Source organism: Vulpes vulpes, chromosome 15, assembly GCF_048418805.1.
Source record: "Vulpes vulpes isolate BD-2025 chromosome 15, VulVul3, whole genome shotgun sequence".
In the NCBI taxonomy this organism is placed as follows: Eukaryota; Metazoa; Chordata; class Mammalia; order Carnivora; family Canidae; genus Vulpes; species Vulpes vulpes.
This window is the reverse complement of record NC_132794.1, coordinates 5,333,865-5,360,594: the sequence shown is the minus strand read 5'-3', so window position 1 is coordinate 5,360,594 and position 26,730 is coordinate 5,333,865. Positions and strand designations below refer to the sequence as shown.

At 46.7% G+C, this 26,730-nt stretch overlaps 1 protein-coding gene across 3 annotated transcripts in view; it reads right to left on the bottom strand.

The window, feature by feature from the left end:
- Positions 1 to 26,730, bottom strand: part of DSCAM (DS cell adhesion molecule) — a 731,493-nt gene that overhangs the window by 103,381 nt on the left and 601,382 nt on the right. For 2 of the 3 annotated variants that reach the window (XR_011997624.1, XM_072740401.1), the window contains exons 15-16: positions 22,297 to 22,464; positions 14,580 to 14,650 (exon numbers count right to left, since the gene is read on the bottom strand). Coding sequence is in view for 1 of the 3 variants with exons in the window: in XM_072740401.1 (XP_072596502.1) it covers positions 14,580 to 14,650; positions 22,297 to 22,464 (239 nt within the window). In the remaining 2 variants the exon portion in view is untranslated. The remainder of the gene's footprint in view (positions 1 to 14,579; positions 14,651 to 22,296; positions 22,465 to 26,730) is intronic. The other variant, XR_011997625.1, reaches the window with a different exon arrangement.

The following is a 26,730-nucleotide window of genomic DNA, read 5'->3' as shown; positions in this document are numbered from 1 at the left end:
TTAACAAATCACATGAAGAGAAAGTATTGTTTTCGTGCACAAAAACAAGTCAAAATTCTAACTATGTCAGGCAAAGTTTAAGTTTTATTATTATTTTGTCGGCTGGATAGTCAGATTTCTACTTAGGGATGTGTTTACATTAAAGAAATCCTTGAGAACATACTGAAAACTCAGATCTCTTTTTAAAAATCCATAAACAGAGGAGTTTTATACATTTAGTATAGGGAATTTTAGGGACTGTGGCGCAAATTGCAAAGGGTTTTGAGAGTGACCCTGGAGACTGTCTCTGACTTGAATGGACAAGAAACCAGCGGTGACAGGGTGTATGGAATAGTCTGGCAATGGGCCTCATGTCATCCCATGGATATCTTTTACTTAAAATGGGTTTTATATGATGCTTTAAACATCTGTGCCTTGGAGTATGCACTTACCTGGGATAAAGGTAGGTGTGTGTAAGGGAGAAATCCTAGTGGGGAAGACAGTTTTAGAATACAATTCTCTAGCCGTTAAACAGCATCAAATTGTGACTGACACAATGGGTCAAAAATAATTATTTGTTTCATGAAACTAAATGAATGAAATTAATAGTGGAGTAGGAAGAAAAGAAAAAGAGGGAATCTGGTAGAGATCTTGAAGATACTTTGAATCTGGGTTGCAGATACCGGAGAAGGCTAATGTCCTAAGAAACCACTTCAATCACGCCTCCTTCTCCCCACATCTCAGCAGTAACCATTGTGAGATTTAAGTCTGGCCGCAGTCTTTCCAGGGAAATGTCCCTTGGATGTTCCCTGGTGACCTAGGATTCTCTCTGGCTGCTTCAACAAGCATGGAAGTCCCAACTTTCTTGTGTTTTCCTTTTTTTCTTAAAAGTTTTTTTTTTAATTTTTATTTATTTATAATAGTCACACACACACAGAGAGAGAGAGAGAGAGAGAGAGAGACAGAGACATAGGCAGAGGGAGAAGCAGGCTCCATGTACCAGGAGCCCGACGTGGGATTCGATCCCGGGTCTCCAGGATCACGCCCTGGGCCAAAGGCAGGCGCTAAACTGCTTCGCCACCCAGGGATCCCTCTTGTGTTTCCCATCTCATGAAAGGCCTCATCAGAGACTGCCTTTCTTCCTCCTCTATCAAAGCCCAACTCATTCTTCACAGCCAGCTCAACTTCCAGCTCATCTGCTTCCTTCAACTGCCTGCGTCCAAGGAGTTCTCTATCCTCCAGCCTCCGCCTGCACACACTGATTCACCATCAGCTCAGCAAGAACTGACGGCTTCCATCCCTTCCTGTCGCCACTATTCCATATTGAATGTCTGCTTTCCAAGGACTTGATTGCAAGCTCCAAGTGCCTAAGGATTCTCACGAATAGGTTTGAAATCTCACCCACTCACTTGTCCAAAACAGGCCTTCAGCACAGTGGGCATTCTCAGAAAATGTTACTGTAGATGCAGAAGAGAATGGTTTTGAGCATATATGGGGCACAAAAATAGTGATGGGTAGAAATGACGTCAGTTGCAGGTTTATAATCTGGGTACAGGGCTAATGAGAACAGTTTGAAGATAGAAGATGCCCAGACTCCAGGCCCGTGATGTAGCTGTTGGTCAGAGGCCTGGACTAGCCAATACAGAAGGATCTCTCAGGGGCACCGTGCAACTCAGACCCAAATCGAGAGCTGGCTTCCATGTGGTCGCTCAGCATGGCAGCTCATGTGTCAGGATGAGAGACACAGGCATGGCTTAGAGGGGTCCGGCTTCACTTCTCAGACCCCATCAAGGAAAGAAAAATAGCACCTGGAGAGCCGACTTACTTGGACAATGTCATCCTTTTTCTTTTCCTTTTTAAAACAGTGATTCTAGAGAGTTTGTTCACTTGTTCCGGGCAGCTCATGGGTTACATGTTTTTTAGAATAAGGATCATTTAAGCCAGACTCACAGATTGACAGCAAATCTCACTTGGCAACCAGTCCTCTTAATACATAATAAAGGAAGACTTTGGAGGGTAAGTGAATGGAAAAAAGAAAAAAGAAAAAAGAAGGAAAGTCTAAAGTTCACTGTGTGTCACTGAATTCAACAATCTGAGGCCCTTTCTTTGCTGGAAGATGCTGTTATTTACAGACCACTCTGATTCACGCGTGTTCTGTTTCGATCTTCTCTCAAGCCCCTTCGAGGGGACTCCAGTTCTGAGAAAAGCCCTTCTCTATCCACTATTGTGTTTCCCATGTAGGGGTTAATTATTTTTCTGTGTTGAATACTACTCTTCCTTTCATTTACCTTTGGATCCGGTAATGAGCCTGGTTTCTTTCCATTTGTCTCATTGATCTGCCATCTGGGGTGCTCTCTCCCCTGTCTAGCTCTGGCATTTTTTTTTTCCTCCTGTAGTCTCTCTAAACAGCCTTCTTTCATCCCTTCCAAATGTCCTTCCACCAGCCTCTGCCCCCCACCCCCCAACTCCCACTCCCTTTAAGAAACTGTCTCTTTTGATCTCCATGACAACAGCAGCACCGCATCAGTGTATGTGCGTGGTGTGCCATTGCCTGCATTGCATGTGTCCGTCCAAATGAGCCTTGGAGCTGCCTGTGGCGGATACAGAGGTCTTTAAAAAGTCTGTAAAAACAGGGGTGTGGGAACGCTCAGAGCACCATCAAGGACGTGAGTAATTAGAACAGGCCATCTCTTCTTTAGGAAGCCACCGGCCAGGTCCTATTTCTGGCCCACTTCCCTCCCCCCTGCCCAGCACAGGTGAATGGACTGTGCTCAATGCCAGGATTCGCCCGCTGACCAACCGGGAGAGCACAAACCTCGACTGCAGGTTCCTGCACTCCAAGAACACCCACCATATTACTCGGTCATGTTGAGTAACTCAGGTGAAAAATGAATTGAACATTTTCCTCTTAGGTTCCTCCAAATTCACTTAAAATGTAACCTGTCATCATTCCCCTTTTATTACAGGGGGTTGAGGACTGTCTTTCTTATCTCCGTGTACTCCCTCCACCCCCGTCCCTGTTCCCCAACATAAATAGCAGCTACTTGGTAAGCCGGCTCAGGGAACGGGATGCGTTCAAGTGAGCAGTCTGCACAGGTGCCTGTCCTCTGCAAGGGGAGGCCTGCAAGTGAACCTGTGATGAAAGTAGAGCACGGCGCTTGCAGGGCGGAGGGCTGGCACAGGGTAGCATGGAAGGGGAAAGGGACAGGTGCCTTTTCCCCTTGTGGCAGAAAGATTCCCAGAGAAGGGGCACTTCATCTGAGCCTCTAGGAAGAGCAGCCGTTGCTGCGGAGGGACAGCCTCACAGGCATGCCATCAGCCTGCCCCATGGCACTTGGGCGAGATAACTGGAGATGCCACCAGAAGGAACAGCTCCAAGTGAGCCTTCAGAAGGTTTCAGCGGTGACTGTAGGGGTGTGGGGGTGGGCATGGCAGGAGTGTGCAGGAAGCTAGGGAAACCGTTTTGAACGAAGGGGGGGCAGGAGCCGGTGATCTGTGTTGACAAAGCCCCCCCGCCCCCCCGGGGGGAGGATTCTGGTGCACGCTCATGCTCAAGTCTGAGAACCACGGTTGCTGTCTTGGGGCATCGTTACAAGGTTGAGTATCGGCCTCGCTTAGGATGGATGACGTAGTCCAAAGCAACAATTGCGCATTTCCAATTTTTCAGGTCACTAATAACGCATCCTCCTGGTCTTTTTTTGCAGAACAAAAAGGAACAAGTGCAACGACTATCAGACCTTCATGGCCCTGTGAGTGGCAAAGCAGTGAAGGGGCTGTGCTGCGGGGGGGCCCGGTTGGGGGAGGAACAACTGCCTTGCTGGATGGAGCCCTGGTGGAGCAGCTGCTGCAGCTGCACGGATGGTGGGTTCTGAGGAAGCGGCGCCGGAGTGGAGGGTGCTCCCATCATTGCGCTGGAGCATGTTTGCACTCCCGGATCTGCCCTTCGGGCCGCACTAAATACAAAGGCCACACCATAGGTCTCCTCCGAGGGGCATGCACGGCGACTGTCCACTGAGCGGCCAGGACAGAGTGAGGGGCCACTGTTATGAAATAAGAAGTGGATGCATGATCTGACCATGAGACGTGCTCAGAACACAGCGGCTACTGAGTCCAGGTCTGAGAAATTAAGGAGGAATGATGGAGCTTTGACAGATGCACACTAGTGAGAGGCCAAGAAGTTGACTCGAAGCTGGTAGTCACTGTGTTCTAGTCAGATCTGGCAGCTGGGGTGGAGGCGGCGGCCAAGCGTGTGCTTGGAAAACACATGTAGAATTAGAGAAACAGGCTCTCACAATTTTATGGGATGAAATTGAGGTTAACTATTGCATAACAGGACTTTATTTAATTTCTAAAGTGTGGGGTGGCTCTCACTTTATTCATTCATTCATTCATTCATTCATCCAACCAACCAGCCAACCAACCAACATGTGGAAGACCTACTCTTGCTGGACGTCCTCTTGTTTCTGAATTTCTCTGTTCTTTGCATCCCACACTGTCTGGTAACCACACACAGCATTTCTCAGCAGCCTTAAAGCCTTATCCAGTGGTTTCTGCCAAAGACCTAACAAAGGAATTCATAGCACATACATAGACCCTACCTGGTGTTATATGCAGTGGCTCTGAGAGCTGGTCTCCTGAATATCTCATATTTAATGTTCAGAGCCTCTAGATGTCTCGATGTTTCTGAGAGACAGAGTTGGCCAGAAGGGTGATGGCGCATAGTGTCCCAGAGTGTGGGGGTGGAGTACGATGGAGAGAAGTAATGCAGAGAGTGGAGGTGCCCAGGTTCGGGGCAAGGAAAGAGCAGGGAGACAGTGGGAAGGGGCTGCAGGAAGACCTTTCCACAGGCCAACAAGAGGTGTAGGCAGGGCCCAGCCAGGAAAGAATGCACCTGGAGACTGTGAGGTTTTGGGAGACGGTCTCACCTGTATGTCTAGACACTGTGCAGGCAATAGGGATGTGGAGGGAAAGCGGTTTGGGTTAGGATGCCAAGAAGGATGTATACTAGTCTGTGAGCATAAGGCTGGGATCCCAACTGTTTAGTGGTAGCTGAGTGATCTGAAAAGACCTGGTGCCTCCTATGCAGACTGAAGGACACAACCTACAGTAGCTTTTACTACGTGGAAGTCCCTGGGGATGGCAGGGTGGCCACGGAGATCTGGGGGGTACAGCTGGTCCAGATTTGCTAACCAAGTGCAAAAGGCAGTGTTTTCAAAAGTATTAGAGTCCTTGTAAAGGAATGGCCTGCCTCAGTGGTACGAAGAGTTGCTGCTGTCATTGTCTTTGTAACTTCTGAAGGGTAAGGTCTGTCCTGAAGGACCGAAGAAGATCTGAAGTTCAGAAGGAACTGCTGAATGAAAGGAAGGCTTTACCTTCATGCCTGGAAAGAGTCCCTTGGTGCTTTAACTCTCTGTTCAAAGAGCCAAGTAACAGGAAGCTCTTTGTGACGTATTCCAATTGCCCGTGGCCGCTTCCCGGGTGTTGTCGTGTTCAGTAAAGCATGGTTGACAAACTTATGGTCCCAGGGCCAAGTCTATTTGGCCATGTCTTCTATATGGCCCTTAGCTAGGGATGTAGGACACAGTGTTGTAGACTGAATCAACGAGTAGGGTGCAGGGTAGAAATTCATGGGGCGGGCTGGGGTTGGAGGTGGGGTGGGTGGGAGGTCAGCAAAGGTGGAAGGCGAGGCACCTCCATGAGCGCAGAGTCAGACGGAGGCCAGGGTTTGGGCTGGGTGCTTGATGGCTGTAGTGCAATTCTTGCTGGGATGGCAAAGTTCTAACCCCTGTTCTATCGGAAGAAGACCCGCAAGGCCTGCATCAAGGGCAGACTCTTGGTCATGGATTGACTATCTACCACGTACACTTTATGTCATGATTGAAGCCGAGAGGGGCATTGTTTCCATGGAGCTATTTACCTTTGTATCTTATCTGTGCTTGGGTAATGAAGAGCATTAGCCCCAACTGAAGGGATTTCAGGCGTGAACACTCATGAATGGATAATGGAGGAGAAGAGCATTGAGGGAATGTCCAATAGGATAGGTTCTTCTGTCAGAAACATGCTATCCTGGACATGAGATCCCCCAGGGAGCACTCCAGTTCTCAGAGAGGGGATGTGCCTGACACAAGCCCAAATGCAGAGAGAGCCTCAGGTGCTGTACAGAGCCCCGGTGGTGACCCTGCTCATTCTCTGCCCTCTGACCTTCCTCTCTTGGATGACTTCCAGACATCCATAGCAACATGCCTCCTGATTTCTTCTGTTATTTATATAAAAAACGGGGCTCATTGCCAACTTCAGATTGTAACTTTCAGAGAAAAACAAAAATGACAATATATCTTTAAAAGGTAGAATTGTTTCGTTTCCTATATTCCTACGATTACCCTAAGCACTCGGCACTTTTATTTCACAGCAGAAGTTAAAATTTTCAAAAGAACGGGCTCACGGGAGGAATGCATCGCAAGAGTCACAAGAATGTAAAACTAGTTTTTAGAGACTTTAATACAAAGAGGAGCTGGCTTTTAAAAAAATTATGGGGGACACCTGGGTGGCTCAGTGGTTGAGCATCTGCCTTCGGCTCAGGGCGTGACCCTGGGGTCCTGGGATCGAGTCCCGCATCGGGGTCCCTGCATGGAGCCTGCTTCTCCCTTTGTCTGTGTCTCTGCCTCTCTCTCTGTGTCTGTCATGAATGAATAAATAAAATCTTAAAAAAATAATAAAAAAATTATGGGAGGTTACCCTGAGGTAGAGTTAGTTCACTACATCTTAGTGCATTAAGTTAAATGCATTTGTATTGGTGAAATGAATCTGAAAGCATACATTGTGTTTTTTCTGTTCTGTTTCATGTTACCATGAAAACAGAATGTGGAAACTAGATGCAGAGAAGTGTCCTACAGCAACTGGCTCATGCTGTCCGGGCTGGAGTTCTTCCTGAAACAGACCACAAAGAACTTTGTCCAGCCTGGTTTTAAAAGATAAAGGCAACATCAGATTTCTTCCTTTGCCTTAGGTCCATGATGTAACAGGTGTCATCTGAGGTCTATGACATTCTTGGTTGGACATGTTTTCCTTTATTCATTTGATTTTTCCTTCTAACACCTGTGCTCATTTACTAACTTATCTACCTTATTTGATTTCTTTGATGAGAAATGTGTTATCAGTAAAATGGCTTAATGAGGGCTCTCTAGGAAAAGGAGGCACATAAAATAGTGTTTCCACTCACTTGCTCACTTGATGGATGCCAATCAGCTCATTTATAATACTTAGCTCCAAATTCACTGTAACTTGAATTTCTGGTTTGTTCTGTTTAAAATGGAGTTAGCATTTCATGAGAACGAGTAAAACTACACCTGAGACCGTTTTATGAGTATTTTTCTTAAAATCACTACCTGCCCATCAATTATTAGGAATTAATCAATTATTTAAAATAAAATATTTATTTATTTATTTTTGTCAGACAAATTTCACAATATTTACATTTACTGGGGTGTACTGTTAGCAGGAAGGGCTGTGTCATTCAGAGCCACCAGGGTGCCAGCATCCAGGATGAAGATCAAAATGAAGACTGTCATTCAAGGGCCCAACCTAGAGATGTTACAGTGCCCTGATGTCCTTCATCCTCTCTGTTACCCAGTCAGTGCTGAGAGATGAGTGGGGAACATAATACTCAGGCATGTTTGGAACAGAACTAGTGTAAAAGGGTTTGAGTTTCAGTAAAGACTAAATTGCTTGGGGTCATTTCTATTAGGTGTAGAAATGGGAGTAATATCTAATTTTCCTAAAGTCTAGGGGCACCTGAGTGGCTCAGTAGGTTAAGCGTCTGCCTTCAGCTCAGGTCACAGTCCCATGGTCCTGGGATCAAGCCCTATGTCAGGCTCCCTGGTCAGCAAGGAGCCTATTTCTCCTTCTCCCTCTGACCCTCCACCTGATTGTGCTCTCTCATTCTCTGCCAAATAAATAAATAAATCATTAAAAAAATTTTTTTTCCTGAAGTCTACTCCAGTACTTCTTATATTATTTTATATATTATATTATATATTCTTATTATATGTAACTTGTTGTAGATACGTTTAACTTATGTTGATCCTACTCAATGCATAATGAAGTGTTGTCCAGTGATATTTTTGTATATACTCTTCATTTTTCATTGAAAGTATTATATATTCATATATATATATATATCCCCATAAGATTTCATAGCAAAAATTATGCACAGTGTACTTAATAGACAAGTAATTTTCAATATTATTCAATCATGAGCAATTTTTATCCTGATGTCCCAACTTTAGGATGTAATTCACTTGTAAAATGTGATGTTGATGTATCAGACAAAGACAGACCCATGGCTGGTTACCAGTAAATGTCCAGAATGCTCTTTTAGTTATGACCTCACAATTCTTACGCATTGTTCTTATTTGCATTTTGACAATATGTTCTCTGTCAAGGCAAAAATACCATCCATGCCTCCTGACTCATTGTAACCTAGCAGTTTAGAATCTAACAGCCCTGAAACAGAATTACGGAAGTGCCTGCTCTCTGACGTCTTGCATTGTCAGCTTCATCCAGGCTCAGTGTGAAGCTTTCAGAACAAACCATCTGAAAGGACTTCCAGCTGATGGATAGAGATGGCCTGGGTCCTAGTCCTTAGTCCAAGCCCAATTTGTGTCCTGTCAGGGTCAATTAGCTGGAGCGCTACACTGGGATGTGCCTCCTATGGTGAGTCCAAGCCAACCTCTCCAGCATGCCTGGTGTCAGAACTGGACCCACACTCCTGGCGGCTGAGCAGCCTTTGGAAAGGTGGCCAGCATCCTTTTTCTGTCCTCAGGGGTTGGGAACCAAGAGAATTGCCTGCTTAGGTTGGGAGGCCAGCCAGGACCCTTTGGGCAGGCTGGCTCTGCTCTGGGAGAGATAACTAGGGTCACTGGTGAAAGCCAGTCACATGGCTAAACCAGGAGGGCTAATCCAAGGGATAGATGGAGAGAGATGAGAAATATATGCCAAATGAGGCAAATAAGCAATGAATGCTTTTATTAAAGGGATTTGTATATTTTATACATGCACAAAAAAGATGGGAATAGAATCCAAGGGTTTCCAAAAGAAAAGGTAGCCCCTCTTGATATGAATATTTTAACATGAATGTAAACAAAATAAATACCTCGTGTATTCATTTAACAAATATTTAAATATACTTCTGGGGATATAGTGACCAAACAAAAACAAAACAAACAACATAAAAATATGCCCTCTACTCTCATAGAGCTAGTCAACTGTCAGGAGTTGAGAGGGAATACTCCTCGGATATGTGGCTGACCAAGAGGTTTTGAAATCAGTTTGAATTTTTCTTCTCTTGTTAGAGGGGAAAGAGGCTGCCTTGTTAATATGAGAAGGGCTGACGGTTCCTTAAATATTTGTAAGACATGTTGGTCACTGGGATTTTTTAATAAAGCTGCTGTAAATCCAGCCCTAGAACAAATTGATTAAGAAATGTAAATTTTGTAATTTTTCCTAGCCTGAGGATTAAAGTGAGAGTCAAGGAATGAAATAAAATTAATTTCAAGCCAACCCTTTTGAGTTTCAACGGCTGTTGGAAAAAGGGATGTTGACCTACTACTCCAGCTATGCCAAGGTTAAGTTTACATTTGGAAAGAAAGAGAGAGGAGGGAGAAATTACATTTTTTCCTATTTTCTCTAATATTAAAGTTGAGTAAAATTTATAACATGAAGTTAGAAGGAACAGGACAAGAAACTAATATTGGTTGAACTTACTAAGCACAAGCCACAGTCTTGGCACTTCATGTACCTTAGCTTATCGGTTGCTTAGAAACCGGTCGGAAAACCTCGGTGAGGGTCCTCAGTCTGACAGTCCGAAGTCCCCAGATTTCAGGCAAATCCCTCCAATGTCAGGAGTTTGTACAAAACCCAGTATACCCAGTGCACAGATCTAATGGCATAATGTATGCAAAGTTGAGTACCATGCCTGGCTGGGGGCAAAAACTCAGAAAGACTGCTTTCCCAGGGATCCCAGCCAGGAAATCCTATTCTAGAAGACAGTCCTCTTCCAATGTGGCATGCCATTTCCTGGGTAGAGGGATTTATTGATTTATTTTTATTTATTTTTATTTTTATTTATTTATTTTTTGGGGGGTAGAGGGATTTAGATGCAGGAGTCAAGAGGAGCCCGCATTTTATTAAATCATTATGATGAAGGTCACTGGCAATAACGCAGTTCTGTTTTTAAATGACAAGCTAAGCCACTTTCCCACTGTAAGAGCTCATCTGGGAAACATAACATATTGCAATGATGCCTCAATTAGCTGGAATTACTGGGGATTGTGCAGATGTGGTGTTTTAGTTAAAAGTAGTCTTTGGATTACTTAAATTTAATTAAATTCCTAAATATGCAATGTTCAAATTTTATGGAAATAGGTATCCTTTGGCAACGTTGCTCATTTTAAATAAAATCCAGCCAGACGGTTTGATATAGAGCGGCCAGAAAGTGGCAAAATCATTTTCAGGACTTTCTCCGGAGTCATCAGTCGGACAACCATTTTTAGCACTGGAATATTTAAACAGTTGAGAATTTCATAGTTTTGGGATAGTGCATGGCTCTAAAAAAGACTCCTCATCTAAAATGAAAGGAAATATTTACATCAATAGGAAAAAAAAATCTCTGCCTTAAATTGCATCCTCTTTAGAAATGTTTTGAGATACTTAGTAATATTAAATATTTCGGATATTTAAGGTTTTATGTTATGACCACATGCAAATAGCGGGCAATCAAACTGTCCTTCATTTGTAATAAAATGGGATACATTGATTCTGAGACTGAGCAGAAGAGAAAGTGGCAGACACTGTTCAAAAGAGGCTTGTTCTATCAATATTTTGACACTTAAGGAAATAGACCATAATTTTCTGAAAAATCAAAGAATTCTCCTTTAGTTTTACAATTTACATGTATGTAAACAGATATATCATCAACAATCAGAAACTTTAAGTATTGTTGCTGATTTTTAGAGATTTTCTTTATTTATTTGAGATGAGAAGCGGGGAGCAGAGGGAAAGGGATGAGCAGACTCTCCGCTGAGTGCCAAGCCCAACACGGGGCTCGATCTCACAACCCTGAGATCATGACTTCAGGTGAAATCAGGAGTCAGACACCTAATTGACTGAGCCACCCAGGCCCCCCCATATTCTTTCTGATTCTGAATAATCTCTACAAAAACGACAAGAAATTGTATTTGCTTATGCAAACCCTTCTATTTTTCAAAGAGGAGGAACAAGAGCTAGAACGTGAATCTTTATTATCATTTACTTCCTTTTTATTTATTTAGAACCACTTATGTTATCTCTCAAGTTCCTGTCAAGGCACTGTTCAGCATTTTTATTTCACTCCAAAGGCATAAAGGTATTAAAAGCCCAATTTAATATGGCACTGGATCTTGGACGTCCTCCTGAAGGCTGACATTTGATGTGACATGCAGAGGGCCATTTCCTCTGACACTTATCACAAATTTTTTGAACCATTACTGTCATTTATTTTTCGATAAATTACAGTAGAAAGCCATATGTAAAGTGGTTCATCTGTGTGCTCGCCCGAGTGGTGATCACAGCTTTGGGCGCCCACCAGAGTAGGCTCCGGGGAACTTCACTGGAGGATGAGGGAATATTACAGCCTGGGGTTCAGAGTTCCTCAAAGCTTCTCTACAGCAGTGTCTGAAAGACCTAATGCTTCAGAGGCTACTGTGATTTGGAACACTTGTGCTGTGGACCTCATCATTCTCAACCTGCAGATGTCCTCACCCGATCATTTGTCCCCTCATTCATTCATTCTTTCATTTATGCCAACATGCCAGCCACTGGGGGGCCAGAGATGAACAAGACTCCCTGATCTTAAGCAGCTCACAGAACAACAGAAGAGGTGCAGGCAAACAGAAGATAGAACCCATGTGATGGGGGCCTCACTGAGCTGCCCCCAAGAGTGAGGGTCCCACAGAGGCTCAGACAATTTACTTACATTTTGGAGATGCAGCACACATCTTCACAGAGAGTCATGCAGCACAGGACAGGGGGTGAGTGTTACCGTGGGTGTTGGCAATGACAGCAAAGGAGGAGGGGGACGCCAGCTGTGGGCACGTGAATGGCCTGTTGTAACAGGGGGTGACAGCCTGCAGCCAATACTGAATGGCCTCATGAGACCTATGGCTCTTGGTCTACATTCAGTGGGTCCCAGGGAACCTTCACCAGACTTGAAACTTTAAAAATTTGAGTCTTTTCTATGGTGATAGGTATGGCTAACATAAAAAGGTAAAGTTGTGTTGTTTATTTTATTCAACAGAAGGGGTATGTCACAGACGTGTTGTTTATACAATAGTTATACAAAAATAGTATCCAGGTCCAGTAGGTCACCAACATGCCCCAGACCTTTAAGAGTCTGAGAGTCTAAAACGGCTGTCTTGCCACCAAAGCCCCAGCACTGTTCTCCCCACTGTCTCCTCTCTCCACTTAGTGCATATTTTACTTCTGTCAGTTGTCCTGTGACCCTGAATGAGTTTCCAGCTCCGTCCTCCCACAGCTCCCGTATTTCTATCCTGCTGACAGGGTGCGGGGCTCCCTCTCTGGGTTAATGTGATTTCTCTTTCTTTCTTTACTTCCTTCTCTCTTGCCCTTTCTGGTCAGTCTCCTTACACAAAATGTAAATCTGGGACTTTAACACCATAAAATCAAGACATATTTCATGCAACATATTGTCCTTTGCAGATCCTTTGGGTTGTAGATAAAAGCATAGAGTTTAGTTGGATCAGTGACGCACTTCCATTACATAATCAGGCCAATGTGAAATGATGAGCCAGCAAACGGCGGTCCTTACCTCATTCAGTCTGTTAAATCACCTGTACCCCTGTCTGCACACTGACAGGCCACACAACATCTGCCCGCTGCTCCGAGAAAAACCACTGCTCCATGAACCATGCATTACAATTGGCTCATGATCTAATGGAAGCAAGGCTTTCTTTTAATAGCCCACAACATGTTCATTCTTTTGGCAGTAAGAAGAGATTTAACTGCAATTTACTGACTTTTGCTTTTTTCTTTTTCCCCCTCTGGAGACAGAAAGGACGTCATGCCTCTAAAGTCTGGAAAGTTTCCATTTTGAGTTGTAAGGCCTCTGTGAATAGATGCCTTTCTCATGCAGAACCCAGAAAGCTTTAGGGGCCACCGGCATAGCTGGCCTTTTTCAGTGGCAACATGTGAGACTGTGCAGAGCCAGTGGATAAAGCTCACAGAGCCTTTAATTTGAGACAGAGTGAGTCAGCATTCCGTCTGTAGAGTGGCCGGGATACGTGCAGGGTTATGGCTTGCTGCGTGCCTTTTATGATACAGTGTGTGATGCTCTCAGCTGGTGGATGTGCTCACAAAGGCGAACGCCACCCCTCCCACACTGCTTGGCCTGCACTGTCTGTGCGGCTAAACAGTCCCGGCCTGCTGTCCGCCGCAGCCGCTGCACCGGCTGGGGTATAGGAGCGCACACGTAGGGGCTAAGGCACTGAAGATGGTAGCCACCCCGACAACGAGGATCCTTTTTTGTTACAGATGCAGCTCACTTTACAAAAGAGCTGGAACCCGAAGAAAAACACCAGTAACGGGTGTGATGAGTTAGGTCTCTAATGGCTTTACAGGCAGGCCACTTGAGGACCCCACAGAGGTTGTTGACTTCTCCTCTGAGTAAGAATGCAGGGAAAGGGTGAGAAAAGAGGAGAGGGAAACCCAGAACTGGAAGAGCCAGTGCAATGTGCACAAGTTTGGACCCAAGAAGGGCATTCTAGGTAAAAGGGATTGGGCCTCCTATCATCAACGGCAAGAGCACATCCAAGGATGACTAATTCTCAAGACAGTTTCCGCCACCGGGTTAGTGACTTCAAGATCCCTGGGAGGATGGCACCTAACATGCTGCTTATGACCAGCTTGCTCCAGCACGTAAACCAACACTGCTTCCCTCACCAATGGCTTTGCTAGGAAAAACATGGCAGCTGGAAGAAGCTGGGCTGTGTAGTTGCCCTGTAGCTCAAGGGGTCTCTCCCAGTGACTGGCAGCAAGCCCTTGGCTGACCAGCGGCCAGTCCACATTTGTGGCCACATGCGAGCACCACTGCCTGGGACGGTAGCTGGCTCCAAAGGCCACCTCACTGAGGAGGAAATGAAGGGCGTTCTCCAGGACACGGCTGGCTGGTGGCACAGGGAGGGCGACAGTCCTTTCTGGCAGCTCAGTGGACTATCTGCCATACTCAGACTTGCAGTTAGAAAAAGCTTCAAATGTGCCCGGTGCATCTGTTTCCACTATTTGTACAAAAACCAGCTCTCAGGACTCAATCAAATGCAAAGAATGAAAACAAGACCTAACAACTTCGCTCTCTGTGCATATCGAATTTGCTGTCAACGGATTCACAATGTGGACACATATACCGGATTTTAAGAAAGGGGCTTTTAATCTAATTTTGCAAAACAAAAGCTTCACCAGGTGTTAGTGCCTTGGCATCATGACTCTTAACCTGAGTGACGTGCTCACCCCACGAGAAAAGCGCCAGGAATACAAGCGTTGGTTTGGTTTACCTTCCAGGTGACTCTGATGCTCTGAGATGAGAGGGGCTCCAGGTGGACTTCCTGAGGTGGGCCGTCAGGAGCTGTGAAGACCAAAACCCACAGGCCGGTTAGCACCGAGTTCCAGAGCAGACTGAAGTCTACACAACACACAGGCCCAGAAGGCAGTCCCCCAGCAGTGCAGAGAAGCGTGTTAGCCGCTTCAGGGAACAGACCATGTTGGCCGCATTGCTGTGGACTGAATTTACCCGGTGCTTACTCCCTCCCGGTAAATATGAACCTTGAGGACCTGCCCTTGTGTTCTTCTTCACCATCCCTTTGACAACGTGATTAACAAAGTTCAAGTCTGAGCAACTTCATAGATAAAGTGGGAAGGAAAAAGACAACATTTCTTTTGTGAAACCCTGCGATGGCTGTCAAAGACCCTTCCCTTTTCCTTGGAAGTCATGCTTAGTGACCTGGCATTAGGGTCACTCAGGTTGCTCGGGGCTATTGGGGCAAAAAAAAAAAATCAGGATTCCTCTGCTGTTGAGTTCCTTTGATGGCTTTGGATTTTCACACTTTCTGATGTAAAACTCTCATTACCCAGGGGCTATAGCCTCAGAAGGCAGAAGCAAAGAAGAGTCCAAGCATACAACTCACATCACCCTATTTCCAATGCTTGTAGAGATTCCAATTATGTTCCAGTCCCAGTTGCTAGCCCTAGACACGCAGTGTAGAAGTGGGGGGGGAAAATGTTTCTGCCCACCCAGAGTGCACGTGTTCACCAGAACAGCACAATGCACACGCCGGGAGAAAGACCAGCCTACCGCGTGGCGGTTACTCAAACATCTTCCGAGAAGTGGAAGCACCTGGGAACTCAGGATTCAGAAGGAGAGACCCCTCTGGGTGAAAACATGCTGTGGGATTGACACTTGTGCGACACCCATTTCTGTGGATGTGGAGATGCCAGCTGCAGAAGGGCGAGGGGCACAGGGCAGATGAGAAAGCAGAAGTGGTGAACGTGAACTGGTTTGAAGGGTCTGGAAGTCAATGGAAGGGTAAATAAAGCTAAAGGCCAGATTAGGGGAAGAGGCAAGGTCAAGGGAAACGTGTTCTCCTCAGTTCAGGAGAAGAAGTTTTGAGCAATACCTGTTGATGGTGTGGCTAAGTTGATGGGTGTTTCAGTCTTTCTGCCTGAGTTCAAAATTCTGGCTCTCTCACTTAGCAAGCTGTGTGGTTAACTTCATTTCTCTGGGTCTCAGTTTTTTATATAACAGGACAATAAAATGCATGCCATAGGATTGTAATGAAAATAATATACTTGGTAAACACAAGTAATAACAATTATTATCATTGGGTGTTTGATGTAAGGGGAGGTAAAAGAGGAAATTCATACAATGACAAGAAAAGGTACCCTAGAAAGAACAATGTCCGAGCACAGATGCAAGGGCACTAATAGGAACAGAGGTGGTGGAGACCCGGGGCATCCGAGTAACCATCTCTGGGGTGGGAGAAGGGAGGAAATGATGGGGGAGTTCTGGTGGACTTGCTGGTTGAGGGAAGCAGGCTCAAACCTGTTTGTGTTTTCTTAGCAAAATAATAAGAGGCAAGGTCAGGGGCACCAGGGTGGCTCAGTCAGTGAAGTGTCTGCCTTCTGCTCAGGTCATGATCCTGGGGTCCTGGGATGGAGCCCCGTGTCGGGCTCCCCGCTCAGCAGGGTTCTGCTTCTCCCTCTCCCACTGCCCTATTCCTCCTCATGTGTGCTCTCTCTCTCTCTTAAATAAATAAAATCTTAAATTAAAAAAATAAGAGGCAAAGTCGGGAAGTCAGAACGGGAGAAGGAAGGAGGGCCGTGGCTTTAGGGACACAAGGGCTTGGGGAATGGCAGTGGCCTATGGAAAAGTGTGCCTCGCCCAGCAGAGAGGAGCAGAGAGGAGCAGAGAGGGCTCCTTGGCATGTGAACATAACATGGGGAGAGGCCCGCGTGTGGGCCTTCATGAAGGCACCGACGGGTGTAGGCAGAGTATGCAGGGGGCCTGGGGTGGGCATTGGTGCTGGGCAGGAAGAAGCAGGTGCCCAACTTCTACTGGAGGAGGGGCAATGGGATCCCCTGGTTCCCTACATGAGGAAGAAGGGAGGGATGGGGGTGTGGGGCTGACTCCAGAGGCCAGGGCTGGCGGGGCCAGGGGAGAATGAGAATGCTAAGAGAGGAAGCCGAATTGCCGGGAAACATGGTTCATTATGTTTTACGAATATGAACTCGAAGGGACTCGATATTGGAGCTGGAAATGTTTACAAGGGCCGGGAGGGCAAGAGGAGAGTGGAGTGTGCAGTTGGCTCCCTTCTCCACGCCTCGTTCCATCCTGCTAACACCGGCCCTGACATCTAGTCTGCAAGTCCTGTGCTTGGCCTGCCGCTGTGCCCACCGAGGCTCTCAGCCTCCCCCGACAGCCTGCTCCAGCCCCGCATCAGTGGCTCGTGCCGGTTTTCATTTGGTTCCTAAACACTGATTCTGGTCTCCACTTTACCCCTCTTAAAGGGGACATGGGCCCAGAGCACCTTCCAAACTGCTCACTTATCATACTGACTCCCCCGTGTTTGGTGTTCTGTGTCCTGCCTCCGTCTGTACGCTTCTGTTCTGCACCCTGACCCCCTGTGCACCCCCTGCCCCAGCCGTGGCCAACATCTCAGTGAAACCCAAGCACACGTGCCCTGGGCAGATCTGACCTTTTCCCTCCATCGGCATTGCCTGCCTCCACCGTCTACCCATTGGTAACATGGGGACCGTGGGGACCCCGACAATCACAGTGGTGCTGGGCACTTGTGCAGAGCCCCCTTTGCACCGGGCTGTCTTCCCCCAGCTGACCCTGAGCTGCGTGGCCTCCCAATCTGGGTCTGGAGCAAGTGCCCACTTTGAAGGGTAAAGCAATGTGCCGACTGAAACGTAGAGCACACCTCTCTCAGCCCGGCAGGTCTGGGGACAGCTGGCTTGCTGTGGGTGCTGCAGCCTCTTGCACCCATCCATGGTTCCCCATGTGAAAAGGCTTGTCAGCACTGAAGCCGTCTCCAGAGCAGGGACCAGGGGAGGGGCTGGCATCCAGCTACCTGCTGTAATGGACTTAGATCTCTGTACCTGATTTCTGCTCACAGGATCATGCCCTTAATGCAGGGGCCTTTTGATACAAGCTCCAATGAAAACCCACGTAGCAGACTTCTCTCACCCTGATAATTCTGTGGTCATCAAGAAGTATGTGGTTCATCCACGAAAATCCATCTTGAAAAAATGATTCTGTGGTCTGACAGCTACATTGGTCCTTGATTATTTTAATTGTGATAAATGAAAGATCCTGTGTGTGAGGAACGGGAGGCAATGTGGGGGCAGGACCTCACCCTGCATCCTCTGGGTGTGTCTGGGCTGTGGCCTTTGGTGCTGCCTTCTGGGCAGGGGGGAGGCAAGCTATAAGTATAGCTTTCGCATCCTTGGTGAGATATAGTCAGGCTTGAAAACAAAGATATGAAGATAGTGTTTACACGATGGCCTTGATTCTATCAGAAAACATGAAACCAATGATGTAGTCATGAATTGGGGAGAATTTGTTTTTCCCATCAGTCTGGTATTTCTTGAAGGCCGCCAGTCCCTCTCTCCAGGACAGACCTGACCGTGTTTACACATACGGCACTTTCTTTTTTTTTTTTTAAGATTTTATTTATTTATTCATGAGAGACACACAGAGAGAGGCAGAGACACAGGCAGAGGGAGAAGCAGGCTCCCTGGGGGGAGCATGATGTGGGACTCGATCCCAGGACCCTGGGATCACGACCTGAGCTGAAGGCAGATGCTCAATGGCTGAGCCACCCAGGTGCCCCAACACGGCACCTTTTTTACTTGGCCTATCAATACTTCAGTAGTTTGCTAGTAATTAATTAATTTATTGGTCTGCGTATTCTCTGAAGTGAGTGGATTCAGGTCTCTCTCTTAAGAATAAAGTGAGAGAAACAATGTCAAAGACAAACGCCAAAAGGTTATAATCTATGCTCACACGTGAGAGTCATGCCCAATAGAATTAGGAAGTGTTTTTGTTTGGGCACTGAATTTTCCACTCTAAATTTTCTAATGCATTATAGGAAGAACTTTTTAAAACTATATATCTAAAAAAAAAAGAGTCTGCTTTCACAGCTATCATGCTTCCCATAAAAAGCTCCTGAGCCATAATTATTCCATAGGTCCTCATATCATAGCAAACAGACAATTTCTGTAAAATTTAACCTAAGGCAGACTGAATTCTCAAGAGCTGAAAGTCTTCAAGATCAACCATTAAGTACTCATTTATTTAACTAATTTTGAAAATTGTGTTGACACTTGACATTTAAGAATATATTTACATGCTCTTGAACTAAAGCTATACTACACATAGAAAGCATAGTTTCTTCTTCCGTTTTTAAACCAGAATATTTTGCTTTTTCTTGCAAGAGGAGAAGGCTAGGAGGTAAGGATTGATAACGAATGTGATTTTCTGAAATAAATAATCTCTGCGTTTCTCCAGAAGCCAAAACTGTTCAATCTGCAAAACAGTAGTAGTTGAAGATGATATTTACAGTTCCTAATACTCTTCCTAATTCTGTTTGGCTCAAGACACAGTGATCCTAACTGCCAAATGTGCAGACCTCTGCTCTTGCTTTTTTCTTCTGGGCACCAGGGCTGGCTCTGCATCCCTACCTCCTAAGCTGGCTCTCTCCTGCTCCCTGCTTCCCTGACAGTCACTGTCAATGGATGGTCTCTATGGATGGCCCTCTCTCTCACTTCCAATAGGTGAACAAAAGACTCCAGCCTCAGCACTTCCCTCTGTGCTCCCAAAATATCCTCTCCTCCAGGAAGCCATCTCCTGGCTTAATGCCACAGCATCACCCAGGACACCAAGGTCTATGGAGAAAGGAGGCCATGCCTCAAAGGCAGTTGTCTTAGTGCTACTACTTAGTGCTGGGGGAGAGGCACTAACGTCATCCGTGGAGATAGGAAACTTGGGAGGGTCTTCCAGACACAGGATGCAGCACACATGCAGAGGACTGGGGCCAGGGAAGGGCTGTAGGAAGTCAAGTGTAGCTTCAAGTGGAGAGGGTGGGAGAAGACCCAGACCTAACCATTCCAGAGACACATTTCCAGTTGAGTGCTGAGAGATGTTCCCTGATGCTCGAGATCTGGACACTGTATTATACCCATAAAAGTGAATGGGTCTACACCTTCCAGAAGCTTCCATCTGAGAGAGATGGCCTGCTTGAGAATTAGTGTCTTTTTTTCCTTAGGCAAAGTGGCCAATAAGGATGGAAAAAGGTCACCTTGAGATGATAGCAGTTCTCAAAAGACATGCCTTTGGGTATCCTTGCTGGGAAGCGGCAGTGCCAATCCAAGGCCACTGTAGGCAATTCTAACGAGAGGATCTTTGGTCAGGACAGTTGCTCTTCATTCTACATGAGTCACGTTGTAAGAAAACCTGATTTTTTTCATTTCAGCCACAAAACCTATGCACCAGGGCAAAGACAAATTCTGTTTTGGAGCTTCACTTTGCTCCACTTGTTCCCTTCCTTGCATTTTCCCCTAGCTCCTCTGAATAGTAAATCAGAGAGGCGCTGTGGGGCCGCCAGCAGCCAGCGTGCAGGTAAAATCCAGGGGGCCAGCCCCAGCAGCCCAGAAGGTGGCTTCTGCATCAGACTGTCTGCAGAGATGCCAGGGAGCGGCACTGCAGGCCGGCGACCGGGAGTGGCTGTTCACCTGGCCTCCTGGCTGGGAGAGAGACGCTGCCATGGCAACTGCCAGCTGCACAGAGGCCACAGAAAGCCGAAGAAATAGCAACAGCAGCAGGACTCATCGTGGCAGTCGGGAAAGCAGCCACCAAATGCACCACCAGAAAATACAGTGGTCCTGAGAAGGATGTGTGGATGGGGCACAGTTAGAGCAAGGGTTAAGAAGGAGGAGAAGTTTGAGTAGCGCGTCAAAGATTATATTTTGGGGGCAGCGTATCCTCCCTGAATATACAACGTAATGAAATTCCAGGAAGTTAGTGGGTTGTTTAAATATTTAAATAAGATTCTATTTCTGCAGGAGCATGTTGACACTCATTTCTCACTTGTTTCTGAGAAATACAAAGTACTTTTAGAGCTTGCATTTTTCCCCCTCAATTATCCAATATGTTTGTGGCAAGGAGGGGAAAGGCATCCTTATGTCCATTTTGCAGATGAGAAATCACGTCATTTCTAAGCAACAGAAATGGCTCATCCTCAGACACTTAAGCATATCCTATCACCTGTCCTTAAAAATAATTTTCAAGAGCCATGGAGAATTAAGTGCTCATCCCCAGTGCAGGAAGGATTGTCGGTTTCATCCCATTTCCTTGTGGTCAGTATTGACCATACACATATCAGAAGAGTTAAGTGTTTGCATTTGTTTTGCTCTAGCAATCTTACTGCTTGGAATTTAACCCAAGAGAACAATCCAAAGTGGCAAAAGATAGGCCACAAAGGATACTTATCACCGTGGCATTTATAGTAATAAAAAATGGTAAACAACAGACATGTCTAATAGATTGTGGATTTGTTAAATAGATTGTGGAAGGTATCATTAAGGGATATATAAGAGTGATGTGTTTCTGGAATGCCGTTCATGAGGGTCGAAGAGAGGTGGGTGGAGGGAAGGAAGTCAACAACAACTCTAATTCCTTAGCTGAAAGCTGAAACAAACCTCCTGTGGACTCTCAGTCATTTGGGGATGATCACCTTTAAGCCTGGTTGAAGAAGGGATCTGAGACTAAGTTCCCAATTTCACCTTTGCGGTAGATAAATGGCTGATTAGCTCTGATTTCTGGCAGGGAAAGAGAAGCTGGGTTTGGAGCAGGACACTCCTCCTCCCAAGAGATGAGCCAGGCTGCTGCCTTCCTTCTCTCCTGCCAGGAGGTGGACTGACAGCCAGCCTTCCCTGGCACTGCCTAGGCTCAGACCTCTACAAACCAGTCAATTCACCCCCAGTAGCCACGCGTGCATGTGTGTGTGTGCATGGGTGCATGTGCATGTGCGTGCATGAATGTGTGTGTGTGTGTGTGTGTTCCTGTGTGATGGATGATTCAGTAGGTGATATCACCGTGCCCACAGGTAGCTCCACGTGGTGGGATTATGGAAACAGTTTTGCCTTTTGCCTTCTTCAAAATGCTTATCACTATCTTCTAAATTTTCAACTGAATATGAAACTCTTTGTAATAGGAAGGAGAACAATAAAGTTTACTATAGAAATATTCACATTTCTAGTCAATAAAATATCCTTGCCCATTGTCCTCCCAGCTCCTCACACAGAATATTCTTGACATTTCCTAGTTAAGTGATGCTCCCACAACTGGACTGCTTAGGGCTTGGGCAAGACCTACACTACTGGTTTTCCTGTCCATGTGGGTTCCATGCATCCAAACAAAGGAATTGAAAAAATGGCCCAGCTCCTTCAATATCACCAGATTGGTAGTTTCCTAGGTCTTCCTTTTAATTCTTATATATGAGAACCCTAAATGAAGTCCTATTGGAATAACAGTGCCCTTAAAGTAGGAGGTGGAGTGCTGTCTGCATCCCTAACAGGGCATGGCACCGTGGAAGGTGCTTTTCAAACAGCCTCCACCAGGTGCAGGCAATGGCCTGATTCTACGTCAGCCATCTGAGCCCTGAGGGCCAGCTCCGGGGCTCTGGGACGTGGGCCTCGCCCTCTCACACGCACCTGCCTCATCCGCGGTGATGGAGAGCTCGTTGCTGGGCTCGCTCTTGCCAATCCGGTTCTTGGCGTACATGCGGATGCTGTAGGTGGAGGAAGGGTGGATATCAATGATGGTGGCCGAGTTCAGCTGAGGGGAAACATCTTTGGTTCTCTGAGCGGAATCCCAGGAGTCTTTTGGGTTTTGTTTTTCAAAAAAGAAGAGATAGAGACGTGAGTTTTTTTTCTCTGCCTCTGAAAGTTCACAAGTAGGAATTAAACACACACACATACACACACACACACAGAGGAAGGAAGAGGAAATAAAAGAATAGTTATAACTCAAAGTGAATTCTCAGAGCGATGCTCCCAGTGTGCCAGTGGGCTGGCTATGAGAGGGGGACATCACACACTCATTACCCATGCTGAGGGGGGTGAGGGCTGCATACAGTTGAGGTCCAAGGGGACATCTGAGGCAATGCAATGGGTGCACTGATGGACGTGTCACCGAAGGACATCGTGTCAGTGAGGTGTGAAACAGCCACATCGAGGCACTCATTGTACGAGATAGTTAAAGGAATTTTGGTTGGACACTCCCCCCACCCCCTACAACCGCCTCTGATTCTAAAAGGTACTTGAAGACCAGCTGAACCTCTAGCTTTGTCCGATCCTTCCTTCTCCAGGAGCATATTGATAAACATACTTACATAAAAACATTTAGTCTCAAATGTTTTATTGTAGGAATTATCTTCAACCACAGCTACTTAACAAGAGCACATGCCTCATAGGAAGAGATATCATTGAATGTGTGACAATGTATACCGGCCGAGTTTAGAGCGTCAATCGATGAGGAATAAGTGGTTCTTATTTCAGAAAGAGGGTGGGTGGTGGCTAATCAGGGGTGAGGGGCCAAGAGATGATGACAGTTGTGGGAGCACAAGAAACTAAGGTGGTGGACAGAGATGATGGTTCTACACTCCCACAGTCCCCCATGTCCTCATAGGTGGCATTGACCACGCCTGTAGGAATCTCACTGAGATTCTGTGTTCCTTGCTAGATTCTGAGCTCTATGTCAGCAGACAGCATGCTTGCAAGTGCCTCGTGCGTAGCAGACAACACATAAGAAATGCATGTTTAACATATGAATACACAAATGGCAAATACACAGGCCTCTGAGGCCTGGGAAGGGTTCCCTTCCTTTTCCACATTAACCATGAACATGGAAGCTTAGAGGGCTGGTCTGCCTAAAAGTAACCATAAATATAAGAGGTCTTCTGGACTTGTACAAAAATATGTCTCTTCAAGGCTGCCTTGGAATGCTGTGACTAATCAGGGAACAGGGCATAATAAAGACTGACAATGAATATTCCATCAGAAAGGAAAAGTATCCCTTGAGTCAAGAAGATTGAAGGTTGAGGAACACTGACATAGAAAGAGAAGATGCTGGGACGCCGGGTGCCTCAGCCGTTGAGCGTCTGCCTTCAGCCCAGGGGGTAATCCTAGAGTTCAGGGATCGAGTCCTACATCGGGTTCCCCACAGGGAGCTTGCTTCTCCCTCTGCCTGTGTCTCTGCCTCTCTCAATGTGTGTCTCATGAATAAATAAATAAAATCTTAAAAAAAAAAAGAAAAAGAAGATGCTGCAAAATCACATGGTGGAAGAGGAGAAGAATGGGATCCAAAGTGGTGGGGATTTAGTACCAATTGACTGACACATAAATATGGACCCTGTCCCACAGGAGAAGGCCAGTACTTCTGGAGAAGACGTCTAGGGCAAGAGAGGAATCCTGTGGCACTGCAAGGTGCAGAGAAAGTGGTTAACCGGTCCCAGGTGGAAGCAGGTACTTGTAGTGGTTGATGGCTCTGCCCAGCGCCATGGGGACGTTTCTGGAACTGCCAGGTCCATGAAGACGTGGCCATCTTCATTGAGAATGTGTCTGGGAGGCAGCAAAGGGGCTCAAGGAGGCATATTAATATCCACTGACCAGCTCTTCCTCCTGCCAATCAACTCAGGACTAGCCCATGGGGGTGTGGCCAAGGTGGGGTGGGGGTGGGGGAGAGGGGTGGGGGTTGGGGGGGGAACAGTCAGGAAGCACAAGGTGCTCCAAGAAGGAGCCGTGTTTTTAGCTTCTTTCCTACAGTTATCACACTTTGATAGAAAAAGATGATGTCAATGATCATGATTATTAGAATAAGGTTCAAAACAACACAGGATGGATTTTGAGCTAAAGGTCAAGAAGATGAGAAAGAATGTTTTATCCCGGAGGATTTGAAAGTAACCGAACGGAGAAGAAAGTCGAGTTAAATCCCCAGACACCCTCTGGCAAATGATAGAGCATCAAAGGAGGAATAAAAACAAGGAGGTGACTACCCAGGAGAGAAGAGTCGGGACAGGAATTGGAAATACTGCTTCTGATCTCAGATGCTGATGTGCGGGCAGACAGGTAGGACGTGGATTATTAGCAAAATGTGCTGGAAAATATAACACCGGGCATTATGTGCGAACAATTACAGAGCGATCCTGACACTTGAGAGGATGCAAATGCAGATTGAAACGCAAGTACGCCGAGGAAGGGCATACCACAGACAAAATAAAGAAACTTAGGCATATGTCCCAAACAGAAATGCACGTTTGGGAATCCGAGGGCTGGAGCACACATGGAGAGTGCTGCAAAGGGGGAAGAAATGAAGTTGTCGGGGAATTTATCACAGGTCCCCCTGCCCCATGTTGGAGGGAGAGGGTGCTTTCCAGATGCAGAGAACGAATGAAGTGTCAAGGGGGGTTTATAAGTCACACCTGGAAGATCCTTCACAAGGGGACTATTTACTGAGGTGTGGGCTGGGTTAGAGGAACTTGCAGGGGATGCTGAGGCTCTGGGCATCTAGCAAGAGTGGGGAGCTGATCCCTCTGGGGTCAGGAGGGCTGAAGGGAAGGGGCAGTGTTGCCAGAGTCCAGACAGGGCTGGGACCTCAGAAGAGGAGCCCCTGACAAAGCCGCACACACAGAACCCAGCCGCTGCCAGGATCCTTGTCTGATTCATTTTGCATGTCTGCTGCTGGGCGAGCCCAAGGGGAGGTCAGACGGGGAAAAAAGTCTGCGTGTTGCAGGATATGTCAGAAGCGGAGTTCAGCCTCCCAGAGAAGGGCAGACCATGGATGGGTTTGCGGGGTAGGTCAAGGCAGCAGCCGGAGAAAACCCCGCAGCAGAGGGGACTCACGCTTGTGGAGTGGCATCTGCTCCCCCGGCGCCCGTGCTAGGCATTTTGCAAGCACGACTCCTGCAGTCCCCAAATGTGTGGGCACATTAGAAACACCCTGGAGCTTTTTGATAACTGCATTTTCAGACCTACTGAATCAGAATCACTGTGTACTGGGGCCCAGAAACCGGCGCTTTTAAAAGGCCCCTCTCTGGGTCATTCTGATGCACAGCTAGAGTTTGGAGCGCTTTATCTGATTGAATTATTACAACACCCTGGTGAGGTAGGGATTTTTATTATCATCGCAAGGGTCAAGAAATTCAGGCATGTTACCTGGCCGGCGTGGAGTGGGGCTGGGGTCTCACCTCACCTGTGTTGTCCCGGAGTTCCAGGTCATTCTCCTGTAGCATGTGACCTCTACATAGTCTCCGCAGGACACCTAATGAGACTGGATTTCCCTTTTCCAGACATCTCAGATGTTCAGATGCAGACTTTCAGACAAGCGCTTGACTCGGCTTACCGACCAGGAGTTTAGCCAAGTGCAAGGGAGGGGAACTCTGGCCAAGAATGATTGTAGCGCCTGTGAGCATGTAGGAACAGAAGTGGGGAGAGCTGTGCATGCTCAGGCTTGGACCCTGGTTTAGAAAGGAGATGTCAGAAGCATTCCCTGAAACAGTTGGCAGGGTTCTCCGACGTGCCCCGGAGCGACAAAGGTGGTGCAAGAGGATGGAAAAGTTCAGACTCTCATTCCTGCCTCTGAAATGACAAATAACCTCATGGGAAAGGATGGAGGGAGTCCTTGGGGGCCAGGGTGCTTGTAGTGGGAGCCCTGCTTGGGGGTCTGACACCCCAAGTCAAGGGGAGGGCAGCTCGCCAAGGACGAACATGAAATTTTGATCTGAATTTGATCTGAAGAAGCAGTTAGATGCCAAAGACCAGGAGGAGCGAGGGTGACCAGAGGGGGGTCCTGGAGGCAAAATGACTCTAAAAGTTTAAAAACTAAGAGGCAGCTCAGAGAAGGACCAGTTTTTACAGCACTGGCTACTAGAAGGGAGACAGAAGGGCACAGGGAAAGCCCCTTCTGCTCTGTGTGCTCCATGGAGGAGATGGCGAAGGGAGGCTGGGGAAAGAAGGCTCTGGAAGACAGCACCCACCTGCATAGGAGAGGCTGTGCTTCCTGGCTGGATGGTTACGTTCCGGGACTAGAGGGTGTGCCGAGGCCCTGGAGCCCACTTGGCGATCTGTGGGGTCCTAAGGAGGAGACAG